The sequence below is a fragment of the Ursus maritimus genome, unplaced genomic scaffold (assembly GCF_017311325.1).
Source record: "Ursus maritimus isolate PB19 unplaced genomic scaffold, ASM1731132v1 scaffold_23, whole genome shotgun sequence".
Classification (NCBI taxonomy): domain Eukaryota; kingdom Metazoa; phylum Chordata; class Mammalia; order Carnivora; family Ursidae; genus Ursus; species Ursus maritimus.
In genome coordinates this window covers 8,927,607-8,950,412 of record NW_024424786.1, presented here as the reverse complement: position 1 = coordinate 8,950,412, position 22,806 = coordinate 8,927,607, and the positions used below count along the sequence as shown (strand labels likewise).

The window sequence follows — 22,806 nt, the reverse complement described above, 5'->3', positions numbered from 1 at the left end:
CCCTTCCATTTACCTGGTGTAGACCCCTGTCCGTGCAATACAATGACAACTCAGGATGTATCTGAAGGCATGTAGATGTAATCACTAGAGTTGAAAATGCAGTGCTGTTTTCCTCTCTATTCGGATACATCTTGGATCCCATACATGCAATAAAGTGCCTTCTTGTCAATCTACTCATGGCCTCAGGTAGCCAACAAGTCAAATAAAGGATAGACTATATTGTATTCCTTTGTAGTCTTCTCCATTTACAAATCTAAAAACACCGGAGTGCAATTCATTAAGCCCTCTAGGGAACAAGAGGAAAAGATGAAGGTTCTCGAAAAGACAAAATTAGAAACAGGTCTGCTACTGATGTCATTAAAAGACAAGGCAAAGTCAAATGTGGAACCTACCTAACGAGGTTGGAATGAATAAGCCACAGGGTACACAGCATGGGTAGAAATGAGAGAGGCTCAGTCAGAATGAGCTATTCAATACTCTAATGTCTAGGCTGCCTAACAATTAAGTAGCTATTCTCCACTTTGCCAAAGAACCTACAACATTGGCCACCTGGATCTTTAGATCCAGTCTCGCCCATTAATTCTCTATAGCATGGCAGCAAAGGTTTTTCCTTCCTTCAGTGTTCAGAAGAAATGTTTTTCAACAGTGCAACTATACATCATCTGCAGGCTATGGTGCACTGTTCTATCTTGTAGGTCATCGATCTACCAAGGCCCTCACCGCCAGGTCAGCCAGCACTCCCAAAAGGCTGTCCATTGTCACATGCCTGGGGCAGAACCCTCAAAGAAATAAAAAGCACAAGATGAGAGAGAACAAGAAGCCAACATCCCTTAGTACCTAATAATGCATATGCAGCACCTACTCCAGCAAGAGGAGAGACAAGTGAGAAAGAAAGATTGGGCATTTACGGTTACTAGTCTTTGCTCACCAGCAGCATGCTGTAAGGTCAACCCATGTATCAATTCAGGTCATTGCAAACCCTCTGCTAATCTATACTACAGAAAGGGCCCTGTGAAGAGAAGGCGGCTGGGTTGCTCTCCAGGGTCCTGAAGATTGAGAAAAGAAAAGCATGTACTAAGTAAATCAGAGACATGCCCAGAAGGTCAGAGTTAGAAGGAAACCTAAAAACTGGGGGTGTACTGTATGGTGACTAATATAACAAAATAAAAATTATTTGAAAAAAAAAAGGAAACCTAAAAATCACCTGGTCCGATAGCCCCTTACTGTACCTAGAGAGCAAAGGCCCAGAGACAGTACACAAATTCCTCAAGGCCCTATGAATTTAACAATCTCTTTCAGCTCCAGTTTGCAGTCCAGAACATTCTTGTGCTAAAAAGCCAGATTTTCCAAGTAGAAAAGCAAAAACTATTTTGTTTAGGAAATTATAACAGGTGAGTTTCCTCACTAAAACTTCACCAGGTTGTGTATCTCCTCATAAAAGCTGTGATAATTTTGGCTTCTGAGACAGGGAGGGGGAAGTAAATTTCTGCACCTCCCCTCTCACACAAATAAAAAGGGAAAGACACCAAACAGCTTTCTCAAGGCCCTGCTAGGATCAACAAAAGACCTTACCACAATGGAGAGAAGGTTTTCTTCCCTATTCATCATATTTACCCGTTTTTAAAGAGATGCTGCAATTACATATTTTTTAAAAGGGACTCCACTGGTATAAAAACCATGTACCTTTGGGGCACCTGAGTGGCTCAATCTTTGGGCGCCTGCCTTCGGCACAGGTCATGATCCCAGCATCCTGGGATTGAGCCCCGCATCGGGCTCCCTGCTCCGTGCTGTGCTACCAACCATGGAACCAAAATTATTGGAGAATGTTACCTAAAATTTGGCAATCAGAGTAACTTCAAGGACCCGATTGTCCTCAAAGCCTACGTTGCACCACAGACCCACATTACACACTACGTCCTCATCCATGGGACATGAGCTACTGTTTGTATAAATGAGGAAATATACTGTTTGTATAAAGATGAAAATCTCACTATATTGAACTCCTTTCCAATGTATTTTAACATCTTTTTCTGATAGCATAAGTCTATAGTACTTCATGATGCTGTATAAAGCAACTTGAAATTATCAAGATTTTGCACACCCTCTCTTGCTACATTCCTACAACAACCCTATGTTAGAAGAGTCACTATTATTTCCATTTTACAGATGCAAGCATGGTTCCCGGCAAATGAGTGAATGAACAAGCTAAGACTCTTCAAAGAATGTAAGCCACAAATGGCCTGATTTCACACTCCTGCATAATGTATGTAAATCTCATTTTATAAATGGCAAAACCAAGACAAAGATTCAGCATTCATTTCAGTTTAGATTAATCCACAGAAAAGAGCTCTTCCTTCCCGTTCCCTCCCCTCTCTCATACTTCCTTCTCTGGCCCTCCCTGCAAGCCTTCCCTCAACTTGATACTACTCACACATAGACATTCCTCTCTCACCGGCACTATGACTGCCTTTGAAATGCTTACAAGACGAACCTCAGTCCATGCTTAATTCCCAGGTGACCGGTAGAGAATCAAATCACACAGTGACAAAACTGTAAAGCTGCTGAAATTGTAATGCATTTTCACCTGGGATGGTAAGAGGCTATTCCACATCTCCAGCTCTCCCTCCTGTGATCTACCAAACTTGAGTGTCTCTGCCAGGAATCCAGCAATCCATCACTTACAGCCTTACAAAATCTCTTTGTACTAGTGCCTTCTACGGTTACTTAAATTTACGCACAGGTATATCCTATCTCTCCAGCTCACTNNNCCGCTCTTCCTGGACAGAAGATCTGGAGCTGCTGGGTTAGCTGGACGTGAGGCTTATGCTGGCTTCTCAATTTTAGCTTAATTTCACTAAGTTGTGTGCGTGTGTTCCCGTTCATGAAGTGAATCATCTATTCAGTCGAGAAACCAGGAGACTGGGTCTTGCCCAGGATCTTTTGGAAGCTGTGGCCTTTGATACTCATCTCTTAATTTCCCCCTCCTGACTGTAGCGGAAATGTTTATAAAAACCAATGTAGTATGTTACACATGTGGCTTAACTACCTTGAGGAATTTAGGTTTAATAAGATGTTTGTAAATACTTTAGGAGCTCCCTGGGAAGAAAATGCCTTATCAACATATTTCATTTTGGGGAAAAAACAAAAACAAAAACCTAGAGAAACAGATGCTCATATCCTGAAGTTACTCTGAAATATTAGACGAAAATGTTGAATTACTGTCTTGTTCAGTGTTTTATAGTAAGTGTTTTTCTAATTCTGCATGCTCCTCAAAAATCAGTTGTAGGCAAAAATTCCACGTGCTCCGCAGTAAACAAACAGCATGTGTTAAAAGTAAAATGTAAGTCTGTTATCTAGACTGTCACCATTAACTTCCTGTCAGAGGTGACAAGCTGCACATGTGTGTGCACATTTGTACAAGTCTGAACAAATGAGGTCAGGGTTCAGAGCTCTGCTGCATTATGTGTAAGAGACTTCTTCCAGCAGTGAGGCAACAGGAGGTTGGCTTAGAGTAGGGACACCTGCATATGGCACAAAGTGCTGGCCAAAGGGTAGATGAATGTGCCATTTGAATGATAAACACTTCTGAGTCTGTCCCTTAGCTATTGAGAAGATCTGCTCCAGTCACTTCCAGATCAAGGTGCTGGGAGCGACCATTTTCAGTTCTCTCCATTGCTCAGCTGCTATCACGAGCTATCATCTCAGTCTACTAACAGGGCTTCAGTCCAAGTGCATGCTTTCTCTGCTATCTGGGGACCAGAGCCAACCACGATGGGGGGCCCTGGTTGTTTCAGAATTAAAAGTGACTGAGTGAATAAGCCACAAACTTCCTGATGGCAAGGACTTATTTCTCTGCATCCTCCACGGCCTGGCAGAGAGAGTGTCCAATACATTAATGCGAGGAGTTGACTGAAAGGTAAAAGTTACCAAACAAAGGGGAGAAAGAAAATCTTTTGTGGTAAACAGAACACGTATGCACCAAATCCCGGGTGTCAGTGGATTCTGGGCTCTGAGTAATAGGAACAGGCCACAGGGTGAGCAGAGAATGGGATAGCAAATCTGAGGAAGGTTAGTGCAGGCCTCATTCTGGTCTTTGCTGGGAACCACGAATATAAAGGCAGCTGGAGAAAAACCCAGGGCAATGGAGATAACCAAGGCTAGCCACCCAACTGAATGGTTCCTTTTCTGTTTCTAGCTTGAGGTAATCTGCTACCCACACTTTGGGAACTTCTAAAACTAGGCCCAGCTAAACAGCTAAAGCAGGAAGAAAAGTGTTAGTCTCCATAGCAAGCAGAAAGTGTAAAATGACCAACTAAAATAGCGGTCACTTTTCTTATGACAATTAGTGTAATTAGGTCTGAAAAGACTGTTTCTCAATTCTCAAAGAGTGGAAAATCTCACCACATACCAGTTCCTCAGAGCAATGGAATTGCCCAGGAAATCTTCCTATTGCAAATGTTTTTATGGTTCTGGAAACTTCTGTAGCATTTCACCCCTGGGAAGACTCCCTCATGTGCCTGTGACTATGTCCTGGAAAGTACAGGTCATGAACACTTTAGAGGTAATGCGCAGGGACAGAAAGACTATGGCTGGGGAGTCAGATCTCGGTTCAAAGTTTTGGCTCCATGTTTATTACACATGATTGAGACTAAGTTATTGATCTTTGAGGCTTTCTAATTCCAAATCTGTAAAATAGGTTTAATAAAATTGTCCCCACATGACTATCCTAAGGCCTCTAGTAGATGCTCAATAACTGTATGTCCCCTCCCCCATGCTAACGCATTCAGTTTCATAAGTAAGATTCCATATCTTACCAAGCAACTCCAATGATCAGTAATCTAGTATTTTCCTCCTGCACGTCTTAGAAGCAAACTGCTCACACTGAATCAGGCTCTGGCCTTCCCTCAGCTTACAAGTCCAGTGCCATGGTCCCCCACTGGTGGACTGAACAGCCTAGCACTTAGAACACTCCTGAATCAGGTCTGAGTTCAAATCCTAGTACAGCCACTTCCTAGAAAGAGGATGGCAGACATATAATGTAATCTCAGCTCCATCATTTCAAAGCAAGAACGTAACAAGAGTATGGGGTGAATTACTTCATATAAAATGCTTGGCACTGTGCCTAGCACAAGTCAACACTCAATATTATCACATCATCGTTTATCAGCTGGCCAGCAGAACTCTAGTGGGTGACAGTTTGAGAAAAAAAGTGTACCCTAAGGGGAAAAGCCATAAAAAAGAATCTCAGGAGTACGAAATGCATAGCTTCAAGAGTAAACATCAGCCTTTGTGACATTCACTCTCTGGGAGACTGGCCTATATAAGTAGTAGACCAGCATCTTGATAAATGGACCAGCGTCTCCACCACCCAAGGATCAGCTAGTGCTGCTAGGAAGAAACTTGTGAAGGCGGCTTCTACCCTCTCTTTCCTTAATCTTTTCTTCCTCTTTCCCAGGGGCTCTGCTGCAGGTACTTGGCTTTCCCAGGTCCCTCATTTTTCGTTGCAGCCTAGCCTCTTCTCCAGCTCCCCCCCACTTCCACCTAAACCAGTGGTTTTGAAATACCATTCCATATACCAAGGCTAGACCACCTGCGTAAGAACTACATGGAGAGCTTGTAAAAAATACAGCTTCTCAGGGATGCCTGGGTGGCTCAGTTGGTTAAGCGTCTGCCTTCAGCTCAGGTGATGATCCCAGGGGTCTGGGATCGAGTCCCATGTTGGGCCCCTTGCTCAGGAGGGAGCCTGCTTCTCCCTCTGCCTGCTGCTCCCCCTCCTTGTTCTCTCTCTTCTCCCCTCCACAAATAAAATCTTAAAAAAAAAAAAAAAAAAAAGCTTCTCAGAAGTTTCCAACCTCAGGAAATCAGATCTAGCTGATCAGAGATGGGGCCTAGTGACCCAATCTTTTTTATAAGTTCCTTAGTAATTCTTAGGTGTCATCAGATTTGGGAATTACACCAAAAATCAATTTTACCTCTCCTGTGGCCCAGTTGTTCCGGGCTTTCTTTCCTGTGACCCATCTGAAAACCTCATTTGTGTTTGGGCCCATGAATCCTTAACTGGCAACAACTTTACATTCTCCTTCCAAGATCATATATAAAGGACATGTGAGGTCATGAACTAAAATATGATAAATTTTAAGAGAAATGAAGGGATATTCAGAATCCCCCTCAGCTCATTCTTTATAAATGGGGCTGACCTTATAAAATATTGTGGACTCCAGCTCTCCCATCATCTATCCACTTTCCTGGTAGAAAGGCCAAGGTAGCCAAGAAAGACATACAGTGTATGAAAGTTTGGAGACAAAGAGTTACCCTAAGTTTGCAGAATCGACAACAAACATTGCACTGAGCATCAAAAACTAAGCACCACCCAGAGCACCTTACATGGAATATCTCATTTAGCACTCCCATCTATAAGTATTACCCCAGTTCACAATTTTAAAAATAGAGATGCAAAGAAATTAACTTGCCCAAATTCAGAGCGGGCAAGTGGCTGAAGAGGTCAGGAAAGAGTATTTCATAGGAAACAGAGAATCTGTGGAAGTACGAAACATTAGCAAAGATGTATCTCCTTTCCTCTTTTTCCTTCTCCAGAGAGATTATTAGAAAAAAAGAAGATAAAACTTTTGGAAGGAGGAAGCAAAAAACTGCATAGCAAGAAACCAGCAGTGTCCCCCAGACTTCTCAGGTGGGAATTACTAAACCAGAGCTGTGAGGCCCCCTTCTGACCTGTGCCATAGGACATGCAGGACCTTTCTGTTCTCCCATTTGGGGAAACACACAGATGGGAGCAGGGCAACAAGAAGAATGATACCTGGACTGGAATTCTAGAAAACTCAAGGAGGCGTTGAGATCTTGAAGGTGGAAAGGAGTGTGGCAGCTGAGGGCCCGTTTTCTCCAGGCTACCCATGTTAGGACAGGCAATGGGATGAAAAGGAGCCAGTGGTTCTAGGGGAACTCTGCCCAGACACAATTATAATCTGGTTGAAGTAACAATTCTTCCCAAGTCCAGAAAGCATCTTAAATAAATGAAAATGGACCAGGACTCATTTCAAGATGGCAGAAGTTCCCTTAAGCCAGACGGTAATTTCTGTTCCCTGCCCTTCCAGGTCCTTTTCCAAAAGAAACTGCAAAGCTGGACTTGCAAGCCCATTCGAGTACCTCCTGATCAGAACTGTAGTCTGGAGCTGACTGACCCTAGATTACTTTTCCTCCTGCTCAGTTCCAGAGAGGAGGTTGTCCCCAGCATACTGGTTCCTTACCCTGGGCCTAATGGAACAAAATCCTGTGGCTGAACCATCATTTTAACAACTTTGACAGTGTCATTAACAAGAACCAACAATCTATGGGCACGGCTAGCAATGCAAAAACGTTCTCTGTAAGATTACGCCCCACAAGGATTTTCAGTAGATTCTAGAGAGATCAAAACATTCCCTTCAACCACTATTAGCCAGCTGTCCAGCCACCAATGATCCAATGGAGACCAAGAGTCTTTTTTCAGCTCGAAACAAACCTGACTCCAGTGACATACATGGGGGACGAGATCTCCTTTCCACCCCAATTCCCAGTGCCCGATGAAACCCCTGAGGGTCTCACCAACAGTCCTGCCATCCATTGCAAACTGAAAGGCTCATTCCTCTGCAGAGAATGGATGGCATTAATTCCCCAAGATTCAAAGCACAGCCTCTTTAAGAAGCCTCCGTTTGGAAAAGATAGTTAAGCAAAGCTGTGCTTGATGAAGTGAAAGAGAATTAGCTGCTTCACTGGCACAGGCTTCTCAGCTTCATCCTAAGGTAGACTGGCTCATTCGCTTCCAAGTGGAACGAACTCAACAACAATATATCACAGTTAACTGTGATCACAGCTCCATGGAATTTCAGCTGGTGCCTGGAGTCCGCGGAGGTGTACTTACTATTCCCCAATCTGTAATCAACCTTTTGTACATTTGTTCCTAATCACAGGATACTGTTTCATCTTAATGAACTGTTTTCTTAGCATATTACGGTTGGTCATTTCAGCACATCTAATGGCCCATTTGGTAGGTTAAATCACAATTAGGGTCCCTTGGTTTTTATTTCCCAGTAAGGCCTGAAGGGGTTTGATATTTTTCCCCTTCCCACTGCTCAATTTCAAGGACAGAATCACAAAAGAACAGAAGCACAGACCTACCTGTTGCAGTCGACATGGAGCAGGAGATGAGAGGCACTAACGGACAACGCGAGCTTATGCCACTGTCCATCTGCCAGCCGGTACGGAAGAGCCTCGGTCCTGGGCTTCCCTTTATGCATATAGTGGTATCGGATCTCATCCCTCAGACCACTGCTCTCCAGTTCAAAATAGCTGCATGTAAAGGAACAAAAACTTGGTTTTACTTCTGGATCTCACAGTCATCAATCCTCACTACTTCTCCACCACGTTTCTCGGAATCTACAATTAGCTACACAAGACACAAAGACCTACTAACCAAAAACCAATTGTACTGCATGGAATCCAATTCACCTGTTGTTGGAGAACCTCACCATGACACCTTGAGCCTCTGACATGGATACTGATTGATCCACTGTGAAGAGATCGGCCACAAGCTAATCAGCGAGGCTTGGTACCAGGTCTCTTCTAATACTTAAAGTACAGTTCAAAACTCTCTATTGTCTAAAAAAAGCTATTCATGTGGAATGGACTTGATGTTTATTTTTATTACTGTCATACTTACTTTTTCAAGAATTAAAGGACAACAGAAATCATGTTGGATTATCAGGGACTGAAATAAATCGAGATAACTTTACTAAACACATTCCTCCCTGGACAAAAACCTTTAAGTGGACAACAATTCGTAGATAAGGAGTAGGAGAGGAATGGCTGAAGCTACTCACATAGGGACCAGTATTTCAAATTACCATGTCATGAAACATGCAAGGGAGTCTTTTCTTCCCCCAGATTGTCGGTACATTTTCCAGATCCATGAAAAACTCAGCACCACCACTGCAGTCTGCACTTTCGTCATAAAATGCAGAAGTTTGGGACACTCCTCAGGCCTGCTCCAGGGCTGATACTTTGAGTGGCAGACCATTTAGTCGAAGCCTCTTCTGAAATGCAGCATTGCTGTCATTAAATCAGGCCTAATCTCACTGCCAGGCATCGCACTAAGCATTTAACATACTACCTAACTTATCACCCCTACAAACCTAGAAGGCTGATATTATCCCTTCTTAAAATGTTAAAAAACTGAGATTCTGGAATTAATCTACCCAAGCCATAATTTAAACTCAGGTCTAAATTTGACAGGCCATGCGTTTTCTACCAGCTTGCTGTCGATCTCAGAGGCACAATGACCAACTAGTAAAGATGGCCTCAACTGGCACTGTTTCCAAGCAATTCATTTGTACAGACAACTCAACGACCTGCCTGTGTAGGGAGCCAGGTTCCATCCCTAGATTTGAAAGAACTTCCTGTTTCTCTTCTAATCAGCTGAGTTGGCCTAAACCCACTGACCAGACGGTAATTTAATCTAAAACACAAAAAGCATCTTCTACAAGCACCAAAATGAATAGATCATGAAACTCAGCCTCTATTATGCAGGACTCCCAAGTCACATGACCAAGAACAAATGCATATTTCCTGCTTATCCTTCACAAGGATCCTCCCAAGACAGCAGTGCTGGGGAAGACCGGACTCTGATCTACCTACCTCACACTACACAGAATCAGGCCCAAGGTCATAAACCAAGGAGGTTACTTATACTACTACAGCCAGATCCCGGGCTCAGATACGCACTTACTAGTAACAATATAATACATTTTTTATAGGACTGCAAAAAAGAAAATCCCTTAACATGAAGACATTCATTTTAAGGAAATTCTCCGAATTGCTTCTAAGCAGCTAGAACATTGAAAGAATCAAAATCTGAGAATTTAAAAGGTCAGAAAGACCTTAGAGATTATCTGGTCATTCATTAATTTATTCAACATTTTGTTACTGAACACATAGTAAAGGGCTAAAAAAGGATTTAAAATATAGATCCTGCTCTCAAGATTCTTTGAGACTAGCAGCAAAGGAAATAGAATGTGGCCCTCATACAAAAAAGTCAGAAACACACGGAAGACAAAGGAAGCTGTCATTTCACATGCTGGGAATGGACCCACTGCTTTTATAAATGTCATCTCATTTAATTTCTTCAAGGTAGATATTTTTATCCCTGTTTTACAGAATTCACTGGTGATCAGGGATATTAAGTACTTTACCCAAGACCACACAGTTTGAGAGAAAAAAAAAGAAAAGCAGCATGGTTTTGTGTAAAAGACCTCACCAAGATCATTAGAAATCTCTCAATTACTTCATTTTGACCTTCATTTTGACCAATAAGCTACTGCTTCGGGAAGGGACAGGACCTTACAAAGAATGTGAAAGACAGAAGGGCTCCTATAGCTCACCTGATAGAATTTTTAAAAAAAAACGGGAAGCAGATATATTTAACCAGGTTCAATCATTGCTCCTGGGGTTATGGCTTCATTGAGCAAGGGCTCGTGATAAGCATACCTTGTAAAGATTACTGTACCAAGCACTGGAGCGAGCTGTTACTCAGGGTAGCCTCAAACCTCAGCTCCAAGAGAAGAAATCTGCACTATTGTTCGGCAAAATAGATACTTGTGTCTTAGGGGGACGTTTCTGACAGCATCGTGCACACATGCAGGAAGTGCTGTATTCCAAACTTAGATGAAGTCGAAATGGGGTGTTTGGGGTTTTGTTTGTTTTAAACACATCAAGTAACTGCTGAAATGGTCCTAAACGTGACAATGACACTGCAGGGCTCAGTTCTATCTGGGTAAGATGGTTTCACGGGTGCTGGGACAGGAAGAAGGCAGTATTTCCAGACAGCAGCCTCTGCTAACAGAGGTGTGAGGCTTAATCCTCAAAGCTTGGAGGTGGTCCTTTGGCCTGATGATATTTGGCCGGAGGAACGACTCATGATGTGCAGTAGAGCCTTGCTATTCAAAGTACGGTCCGCACACCAGCATCACCACCTGTGGAAATTCAGACTGTGGGGCCCCCACCAGGGCCTAGGGGAGTCAGAATCTCCATTTTAGTATGACCCCCAGAGGATTCACGTGCCCATTCAAGTTTAAGCAGTACCACAGTGGAGTGTACCAGGTGCTGCTTTACTTCCTGGCCAGCTGGATCTGGTGAAGAAAGCAGCAATTTGATGCTATGGGCAAGTAAGAGCCCTTCTATGCTGTCAGGGGGGAGGAGTGCCCTGGAGGTGATCAGTAGAGTCGAGTCTAGTAAGCTCTCTGCCCCGGACCAGTCTGCTTCTTTCAGGCCTCAAGGGCTTAGAGGTCTTCTGTGGATTTGGGGAAAGACCAATTATACGAATGATAAAATCACCAGCCAGACTGGTAAACAGCACTTCTCCCCTTAGCCTTGGGCCTCAGTCAAGTACTCAGCTAATGAACTGCTGTGGCCCCCAGAGAAGTCTGTTCATCCTGCAAATAGCGGAAAACAGCAAGGACCTTCACTACACAGTTCTCCTTTTCAGACCGAACATCCCTAGCATCTTCCTTATACCCCGGTACACCACCTAGACCACAAAGGCCCTCCTGGACATGGATTCTCTGCCTTACTCCTCCTTCCAGATCCTTCCCCATGTGGGTCACCATGCTCTAGCTGTAGTAAAATGAATCGGTTTCCCTCTTCAACATAGCACCCAGCAACACAGACACTATCAGGGCTGTGCAGAACCATGAGTGTGTCCTAATGCTTGCAAGGACCTCCCTTCCCATCATCCAACAATGCAAACCGTTTCACACAAAATGTCATGAAGGTGATCTTTCCCACCCTGTATTTATACAGCCAGGTTGTTTTTTTTAACTTACCCCCTTGCTCAAGTGCTAGGGAGACCCTATCTCACCATCAGCATGAATAATTCTCCAAAGCCCACCACTAAGTACTATGAACAAAGTTACTTTGAAGTTCTACAAGACTACATGAATTTCATGCTATGTTGAGGAAAAAAATTCAGGAATAATTCCAATTAATATAGTTAGATCAAGATCAGCCAAGTTATTTTCATTGGACTTTTTGTCCTTTTCCCTAAAACTTATACTAAGGGATCCATTTCTTAGTTTATTAGACAAAAGAAATTTAAGATTTGAAGTTCATACAGCTGTAAGTGGCAAAACTAGGACTTGAACCCCAGTCCGGTACACATTAAAGTGGATGTTCTCAATGGCAACACCCCATTACTTTCTACTATGCAAGAATATATTACTGCCTCTCATTTTGCCAACAACCTTAAATAGTAGTTATTAAGTTCACATTTTAAGGTAAAAACAGAGGCTCAAAATTGATAAAGTGCCTTGCCCAAAGTCATGTAACTCAACTCCTAAGATTCAAATCCAGGTCTACTTAGTTCCAGAATCATGTTCTATTCACCACATTCTATCCCTCTCCAGGTACAATGGTATGATCCTATCAAGGTCAGAGGGCAAGAGAATTCAGGTAGAATCAGCTCCCGCCCAGCCTTAGTTCCCAAGATGCCCCATCCTGGCAAAGAACGTCCCTGCAGACTGAAGCACAAGCCCCATTCCTCCTGCCATGAGAAAGTTATCACCATTTTTTAAAACTGCTACAGGTGTTCGTACAGAATCTCACTTCCGTCTTCTGGCCCTTTGCCTACTGCTGGGATAATGAAGAGAAGCTGCCAAAAACACGAGGAAGGTATACCGTGTCCAAATTCAGGCCAGGGGTCTCAAGGACTATGTGATTTTTGGGGGAGGGGGGAGGCAATAGCATAATTTTAAGTAATATTGCAAAGAACACTGGCCCAAGGACACCAAGACTTGATTTCAAACTTACACCTGCTTCAAACTATGATATCTTTGGCAAAAATATCCCTGTCCCCTCTGTACTTCAGTTTTTCCTATCTGTTAAATGATCAAATGTGATCCATAACATCCCAACATTCCTTGGAAGAGCTTTAGGGTCTAAGGCACAAGGAAAGGATTAGGCACCAGAGAAGATTCACTCTCTGTGGTATAATTTGGAATTTCCCGTAAGATTACATTTAGATAAAAGAGATGCACCTCCAAAGATAGTCTGAAACGGCTGAACTAAGTAGTCTTCAGGGTTCAGCTTATGTCTAGATTTCTGTAATTCATCTAATACTCTGAGAAGTACCCATGGTGTTAAGGCTACTGTTAAACTAAAAATAGAAATCGCAGGGGACATAAATATAGTCCTCTCTCATCGTGTGTAGGACAACCCCCATTGCATGGTCCAGTATCGTTTTGCAAATGGTATTTTCCCAAAACACTAATAATGTTATCTCCCGTATCACATATGCTCCAATGTATATTGATATTCCTCCAACTGAAAGGTTTGGATGTATGTCCTCTCCCCTCGATCTGGGTGGGCTTGCAAGTGCTTTAAGGGCAAAAGTAATGCTTGGTCACTTCCAAGGCTGGTTCATAAAACCTCATGTGGTTTCTATCTTGTTGTCAGAACGCTTGAGCCTAAAGCCCTGACCCACTGTGGAAGAGGTCTAACTACCTGAGGCTGCCATGTTGTAAGGAAGCCCAAACAACACTGGGAAGGCCACACGTAAGCGCTCTGGTTGGAAGCCCCATCTGGGATCCAGGCCAACACCAGTATAAACACCAGATGTATAAACGGAAACATCTCCAGATGGTTTCCCCAGCTGTCCACTCTTCCCAGCTGAAGCTACTTACACTGCAGAAGAGAGACAAGCCATCCCTCTGGATTCTGTCCAAATTCCTGACCCATGGAATCCGCAAACATATTAAGTTTAGAGACAGTTTGTTACACATCAATAGACTTTGGAACACTAACTTCATGCATACTGGTTTATGCCTTTAAAAATTCAAACTATAATTTAGGTATGTCCTATTAAATGCCCAGGGTCCTTGGCCAGATGACCAAATTTCATTGTGCCTATTTTCTGCTTACAGCCCTACAGACTATGCATTTTCTTCCATCAAAAATGGAATTCTGCCCAAAAAATGCAAGGCAGTATCAATAAATCACCATCTCTTAAAATGCATGCTTCTCAGAAGCTAAAGAAATAGCAAAAGAATATGCTATTATCTTCCTCAGTAATCCATTATTTCTCTTGTATCAGGTCCTAGTATGTTAACCTCAAGCTTCATGCTTACTCAACTGAAGTGGTCACCTCACTGGTCCATTTATAAATCAGTTATCTTTTATGGCTTCTGGCCCCAGTGCTCTTCCAGCCTACAGAGCTATTTGACTGAGTTAAAAGAAAAAACCTAATTTACCTGAACGAATTTCCATTGCTCCCAAATTCTATTTCCTCCACTCAGAGCAACATGGAGTAGTAGAAACAGCAGAAACCATATGCCTACTATACAAGGGCCTTCAGAGTCCAGCCGACACGTGTTCAATCCTTGCCTCAGGCATGGAATCCCCTGGGTAAATACGGACAAGACACACCATTTCCCTAAACCTCACCTACAAGAAGAGAGTATCTACTTCACAGGTTTCTTTTCAGGAAAATAACGTGATACCATGTTTGCAAGTTCCCTACCCAGTGCCTAGTGTCCACTAGTGATTAGGATTTCCCTGATTTGTTTCTGCATGCATGGAAATCTACAGTCTCAGAAATGTGAGGCTGCTGGAAGGGTGCACGCATCCTGCCTTTCTCAGGAAGCGTTCCTCTGTCTTTACCTTTCCCTTGTTTAGACCTGGCCTGGTGATCTCATTTGCAGTTATAAACTTACCATTTAGTTCTGTACTCAACCCTCTTAGCAAACATCTAGCAAGAGATTAACAGTGACAGTAATTACAAATTGCCTGTAATTGAAAATAAAACATTCACTGTTAAAGGAAATTTGAAAATAAAATTCTTCATACCTACTCAAAACAGTTCCACTGCAGTCTAAAAGCATGGGAATAGCCGCGCTGTGCTTACTGAACTAAGGGCCGGCTTCTCCCTTTCCCACATACAGAGAGTCAGAAGAAAAGACATGGAACCTTGGGAAGTTAGGAAATTCCCTTTCCCAATTAGAAAAAATTCAAAGATAAGAGCAACCAATGAGCTAGTTCACATAGGGAAGAATGGAAGGCTAGTTTTTGACTACAGAGGCCTTCAAATACAGTGGAAGTATTAAATAAACAAGCCCAAGACAAGGAGCTATAATCACACAAGTCCCTCTTACCTGAAGCCTAAGTAGAGCTCCTTGTCTCCAAGAACCCAAAATTAAGAGGTTTCTAAATATCGAGGTCTAGGAAAAAGGAACCAAAATAATAGTAGTTGTAACTCTGGCCGTTTTTATAGCACTTTCTATATTTCTAAATTTTCTTAAAGACTTAAAGGAATATACTCAAAAAAGGTGAAGTCTTAATGTTTTAAGTTTAAAATTTTATTTTGAATTTTTTATTTCCATGGTTCAAAAAAATTTATCTTTAAGGTACTTAGTAAAAAAGTACCCAATGTCTCTCCCAGGCAACTCTTTTTATCAGTTCCATGTGTATCCTTCCAAAGTTTCTTTTTAATTTTTAGAGAAGAGTTTCAAATTGCAAATAAAGAACAGGGAGTTCTCATATACCCCATTATCCAGTTTCCTCCTATTAATATCTTACATCTATATGGTACATTTATCACAATTAATGAACCACTACGGATAAAGCGTTATCCAAAAGCAGTACTTCAGTCAGATTACTTTAGTTTTCACGTAATATTCTCCTTCTGTTCCACAATCCCATTCAGGAGACTACATTAGATTCAATCGACAGGTCTCATCAGACACCTTATAGTGGTGACAGTTCAGACTTTAGGACCTTGAAAACTGGAAATAACTAACGAGGAATTTTACAGCATTCCCCCAGTTAGAATCTGTCTGATGCTGTCTTACGTATAGACTTGAGTTGTGGGTTTGGGTAAGGAAGTGTAATTCTCATGACTTTTCTAAAATACATACTATCAACACGACTTACTAGTTTTGATATTAATCTTGGTGTTAATCTACCCGGTTTAGGTAGCGTCTGTCACGTTTCTTCTCTGAAGTTACTCCTCCGTCTCCACACTGTCCTCTTCGGGAGGAAGTCTATGCAGCCCACACTCACCTACTGGGGACTGCCCCACCTCCTCAAAGGCGGAGTATCAAAATTATCTGGAGTTCTACGGTGTGGAAGATTTGTCTACTCTCTACAGTTATTTCTTTACTCAGTCTTTTACCTAACACTCTATATGCTCCGGGTTGTTTAATTCTTTGGGTTACCATCCAGTATCAGTTTATTTGCTTGCCCAAAGTTTTCCAGCTTGACCACTGGAAGTTTTTTCAGTTGGCTCCTCTATCCCTTTGACATACTTCCATCATTTGTGAGTTATGTTTTCACTGCAGCACCTCCTTCAATTATGGTACAAGAGGTTCAAGGCTGGTCTCATGGGTTTCCTGACTCGGTCTTAAATCAGCCATTTCTCCAAAGAAACCCAGCTGTTATGAGAAAATGATATTAGAAACCAAGATCTGGGTGCTTGGTGGGCTCATTGCTACTGGGGTATCATTGCTTCGAGGCCCTCTTAGCTGATAGAACTAAGATGTGTATGTGGTATAATAACCAGCGTGCACGCGTGCGCACACACACACACGTATGTGTATGTATCTACATGTAAATTAAGTTTATACTGATGCCTTAAACTCTCATCTGTTACCATATGGATTATTCTAGCCTTTGCCCCATACTTATCCATAACCTCCCACCAATCTACCCTCTATTACTCACTTCCATCATACATAGACAGTAATTTTAGAACTGTTAACCTGTATCCTCATGTAAACAACTATTGACTAGAACAAAACATCTATGTTCCTTTTGCCTTTAGTCTTACTGACACCACTTGTTTCTGAAGTTACTCAGGTCAGCAATTTCTCCAACCCCTTTTCATTGAGGCTGTTCTACCTATTTGTTACACAGTTAGACTGCTCCGTCACTTTCCACATTCCACCCTCAATCTCCCAATTTTTTTTTTTTTGTTACAATATGCATACATTAAGGTTCACTCTTTGTGTTAGAAATTCCTATGGGGGGGGCGCCTAGGTGGCGCAGTCGTTGGGCGTCTGCCTTTGGCTCGGGGCGTGATCCCGGCGTTCTGGGATCGAGTCCCACGTCAGGCTCCTCTGCTGGGAGCCTGCTTCTTCCTCTCCCACTCCCCCTGCTGTGTTCCCTCTCTTGCTGGCTGTCTGTCACATAAATAAATTTAAAAATCTTTAAAAAAAAAAAAAGAAAGAAAGAAATTCCTATGGGTTTTGACAAATGCACAGTGTCCCATATTCACCATGATAGTGTCACACACCATAGTTCCACTGCTTGAAAAAAAAATCCTGGTTTTCACCTATTTAACCCTCAAACCCCTTGAAGTCATTCATCTGTATAACCCTTCTATTTTTGTCTCTTCCAGAATTTCACATAAATGGAATCATACAGTATATAGCCTATTCAGACTGGGTTCCTTTATTCAGTAATATGCATTTTAAGATTCATTCATGTCTTTGGATTTTTTTTTTTTTAATCACTGAATAGTATCCCACTGTAGAGACCTACCAAAAATCATCCATCCAAAGCAGCTTAAATTTTGTATTCAGGTTTTTGTGTGAAAATAAGTTTTAAAAACAACTGAGTAAAAATCTAGGAGTGTGATTGCTGGATTACGTAGTAAGACTATGCTGAGCTTTGTAAAATTACCAAAGAATGAGTTCCTGTTGTTATACATTCTCACCAGCAATTGGTGTTGTCAGATTAATTTTAGCCATTCTAATCAGTATGTAATGATATGGGGGGGGAGACATTGAGCATCTTTTTATATACTTGTCCTTTATATATCTTCTTTGCTGAGGTGCCTGTTCAGACTTCTTGCCCGTTTTTAAATTGAGCTGTTTGCTGACTTATTGTTGAGTTATACAAGTTCTTAGTATATTTTGTACACAAATACTTTAACAGATATGACTGTTTTCATTTTCTTAATAGTGTCTTTTGCAGAGCACAATGTTTTGTTTTAGTAAAATCCAACTTATCAGTTTTGTTTTGTTTTTAATGGATCATACAGTTGATACTGTAAAGAACTCATCACCAAACCCAAGGTCATGTGGATTTTCCTGTTTTCTTTTAGAAATTTTAGTGTTTTGCATTTTAAGGTTTGTGATCCATTTTGAGTGAATTTTTGTGAAAGGTGCAAAGTCATTTTGCATAAGGACATCCAATTGTTTTGGCATCTTTTGATAAGACCATCCTCCTTTCCAGAGGCTTTTTAATGCTCTAAAAGCAAATATTAGTTTATTCTTTCCCCTTCTAACATGTAATAGTATACTATCTTCACTGCTCTATACTTTCCTCTTGACTTACTGTAACAAGACTTTTTATACAGAAAACTTGCTCTTTATCCTTTATCCTTAAATTTTATATTCTCCCATTCAAAATATCAGAAGAGAAAAATATCCCTTTATAGCACAAATCCAGACTACAACTAGTCAAAGGCCCATTTTCTTAAGGCTTGCCAGGCTTACATTCTGTGGAAGCAAGACTGAAAACTCTATGTAAGAGACGGCACTAAACGTTACCTAGTAAGCACCAAGTAGTATGAAGTCCTTTAATTTACATGCCTCCCTTCGAGGAATTTATAGCCCATTTGATGGGGTAAAACAAAAACCTCCCGAAAAATTAAGCCCGACTTTTTTTAGAAAGGGGGGAAAAAAATCCCCTTATTGAATGGTGATCCAGGAAAGTTTCAGAAAGGTAATAGATCTAGAAGAACTATTTACACTGAAGGGAGAGGGGACTACTTCCCCATTTTATATTCTTGCCTCCTTTGTCACAAATTGAATAAGCATGGGTTTATTTCTGGTCTATTCTATTCCATTTATAGGTGTCTATGTTTGTGCCAGTACCACACTGTTCTGATTCGCTTTGTACTGTATGCTAAAATCTGAGATTGTGATATCCCCAGCTGTCATTCTTTTGTAAGACTGCTACGGCTATTTGGGGTCTTTTGTGGTCCCATGCTAATTACAAGATTTTTTCTAGTTGTGTGAAAAATGTTGTTGGTATTTTGATAGAGATTGCCTTTAATCTGTAGATTGTTCTGTGTACTATGGACATCTTAACAGTATCAGTTCTACCAATCCTTCAGCATGGACTATCCTTCCATTTGTTTGTGTCATCTTAAATTCCTTTCATTAGTGTTTTATAGTTTTCCCAGTACCCGTCTTTCACCTCCTTCGCTTATTCCTAGGTATTTTACTCTTTCTGGTTCAACTGTAAATAGTGTTTTCTTAATTTCTCTTCCTGCTGCTTCATTAAAAGTATATAGAAATGCAACACAATTCTGTACCTTGATTTAGTCTCCTGCAACCTTGCTGAATTATCAGTTCTAGTAGTTTTTGGTGAAGTCTTCAGGATTTTCTATACATGGTATGTCATGTGCAAATAGTCAAAGTTTTACTTCCTTACCAATTTGGATATTTATTTTTCCTTATCTGAGTAATCCTCAAAAAATTAAAATCATATGATCCAGTATTTGCAGTAATGAGTATTTACCCAAAGAGAACAAAAACACTATTTGAAAAGATACATGCACCCTTGGGTTTATTACAGTATTTACTATAGCCAAGATATGGACACTTGAGTTGCTTCCATACATAAAGGGAGAAAGATGTAGTATAATTGTACACAATTGAAAAAGACTCAACCATTTAAAAAAAAAAAAAAGTGAAATCTTGCCATTTGCGACAACATGGATGGACCTAGAGGCTGTTATGCTAACTGAATTAAGTCAGGAAAACAAATACTGTATGATTGCCCTCATGTGGAGTTTAAGAAAATGAAGACAGAAGGGGAAAAAAAAAAAAAAAAAGACTTTTAAATACAAAGAACTGATGGTTACCAGAGAGAAGGTGGGTGAGGAATGGGTGCAATGAAGAGGATTACGAGTACATTACCTTGATGAACACTGAAGTGTATAGAATTGTTGAATCCTTACACTGTACACCTGAAACTAGTAACTGTTAATTATACTTGAATTTAAAAAAATTGGAAAGGGTGAGAAAGGTGCATCAGGAAGGGGAAATATAAAGGAGGACAGGAAGAGGAAGTGTGTCCGGCATTCAGGTAACAGAAAAAGAACAGGTATGGACAGCAGTGAGGAGGTGTGCAAGCAGAGCACAGAGTTGGGAAACAATCATAAAGCCCATCCCTGACATGTGGCCTTTACCCTGCACCCTAGCAGTTCTCACACCATTTTCTGCTAGAATAGGTGATTTCACAGGCATGGAACACTTCCACAGGTGTCAATTTCTAGTACATGACCCTTAACTTCAGTCCCTTCTCCCTCCTCTCAGAAAGCACTTCAGATCAGTGGCTCTAATGTACCCTGAATCCACTCCAATATATTAGGGTATTTTTTTTTAAACATAAGTGAATCACAAACTTTTATCTCCAATCTAGACCTGTCTTCTGAGCTCTATACTTGAATTGCCAACTGTCCACTCAAACTCCGCTTTGATCTTTCCAAATTCAGTAAACTCAAGACATAACTAACCTTCCCCCCAAACCTGGTCCTCATCCACTATAGCCTACATCAAAATCAGAGCTAGAAACGGAAGCATTGTCTTTGATACTGCTGTCCCCTGTGCCTGATGTACAACCCATCATCAAGTCATATGGCTTCTACTTCTGAGTACTCTTTCTCACCTCCTCCACTGCTACCTCCTTACCTAAGCCACCATCACTTCTTACTAGCAACTGCGTAGCTTTGCAACTGGTCCCCTTGAATCCACTCTGTTCCCTTCCAATCCATTCTACTGCCAAGGTCATCTTTTTAAAAACAACTCCAATCAGCTCACTAATCCCTTCCAAACACCCCCCACCCTAAGCTTACAGATCAGTAACTTCATGGCTATTGAGCTTTGGACTAGAATTTTAAGACCAGAATTCAACATGGCCCCCAAGAACCCACATGCTCTGGCCCCTGCCCAACTGTCCAGCTTCAGCTTGTACACTCTCCATGCTTTTCTTTACATACCAACCTTCTTTCAGGTCTTTGAAAATACCCCCTCCCTCCCACCAAAACACAGCACTTACACACTCCACCCTGTATCCCAATCCTCTTATGTTCATTCTTTACCTCGTTAACTTCTACTCACCCTTCCCTTGTCACCTTGTATGCCACCCCCCCCAGTAAGACTTCATTGATAGGCACTTCCCATCACTGCCCAAGATTTTTCATGGGACTACATTCCCTTCCAACACAGTACTTGTTTCTAAATATGTATTTTACTTATTTTTTTAATATCTGTCTTTCCTACTTGATTAAAAGCCCTATGAACATACTGACCAGGTCTGTTTTTGCTCATCACTGCATTTTCAGAGTCTACCAGAGGACCTAGCATATAGTAAAGACTTAATTTTTTTGGAATACTTTATTAAAAAAATCTGGCTTTTATTAACAGTAATAAATCATATGGCACATCTCACAGCTGATGGTGATAGATCAAACTGCTTGAACACTGAAGTTGAGAATCACTGTTCTAGAAAATGAAAGTCCCCAAAGTAATTCAATAAAAGCACCGTTTAATTAATGATTTTATAATAGCTAATATTTATCAAGTTCTTACCACATACCAGCTTCATACTTTATTTACACTATTTTACTGAATTCTTGTAACAATCTAATGAATGGGGAACTAGTACCTTCATTTAACAAGTGAAGAAAGAAACTCACACTGAAGTAACATGATCAAGGACAATACTAGAAGGATGATGCCTGAGCCAGACTCCAATAACAAAACCATGAGAATCAAAACAGACGCACCTGACCTGTCGCATCATTAAAACAACCACGGGAGTCACTGGGAAGGCTGATGTCATGGGCAAAGAACTGTACTGCACAAGGCCAGCCAGCACGCTGGGTTAGAAACAGACCCAGGAAAGAACCCTCCTTTGTCCAAGGTGCTGAGGGCTCCAAGTACTGAAGGCTTAGAGTGACTTTCATAGGAAACATGGCCTAGTGATCTGACTGCTTCTGTTAGCAAGACTTGAGCTCTCAATAGTGAGAGGTATGTTTTATGTAACAAGCTCACAATGGGATTTAACTCAATAGAACCAATGGATCAATGAAGCAACCAAAGATCAAAAAATACATTCGAAACGAAAATGAAAACACCACGGTCCAAAATCTTTGGGACACAGTGAAAGCAGCTCTTAAGAGGGAACTACACAGTAAAACAGACCTACCTCAAGAAACAAGGACAAGCTCAAACCATCTAAACTCAGACCTAAAGGAACTAGGAAAAGAAGCCCAAGAAGAGTAGAAGGAAAAAAAATAATAAAGGTCAGAGCAGAAATAAGTGACAGACTTAGTAGAGGGGAAAACAAAATGAAACCAAGAGCTGCTTCTTTGAAAAGATAAAATTGATAAACCCTTAGGCCAGACTCAAAAAGAGAAAGGAACCAAACAAAATCAGAAACAAGAGAAAGCAGACACCACGGAAATACTAAGGATTATGAGACTACTACAAAAAATATACCAACCAACAGGACAACCTAGAAGAAATGGATAAATTCCTGGAAACCTGCTACGTTCCAGAACTGAACCAGGAGAAATAGAAAATCTGAACAGATTACAAGTAACAAAACTGGACAGTATTCAAATAACGTCCAAAAAAAAATGAAAGCCCAGGACCAGATGTATGTACTGGCAAATTCTACAAAATGTTCAAGGAAGAGTTGACACCGATTCTCCTCAAACTATTCCAAAAAGTAGAAAAGGAAGGAACTTTTCCA

At 41.2% G+C, this 22,806-nt stretch overlaps 1 protein-coding gene across 2 annotated transcripts in view; it reads right to left on the bottom strand.

The window, feature by feature from the left end:
* NELL1 (neural EGFL like 1) overlaps positions 1-22,806 on the bottom strand; it is an 821,556-nt gene that overhangs the window by 692,267 nt on the left and 106,483 nt on the right. For both annotated transcript variants that reach the window (XM_040638900.1, XM_040638901.1), the window contains exon 4: positions 8,170-8,340. In XM_040638900.1, the coding sequence (XP_040494834.1) occupies positions 8,170-8,340 (171 nt within the window). The remainder of the gene's footprint in view (positions 1-8,169; positions 8,341-22,806) is intronic.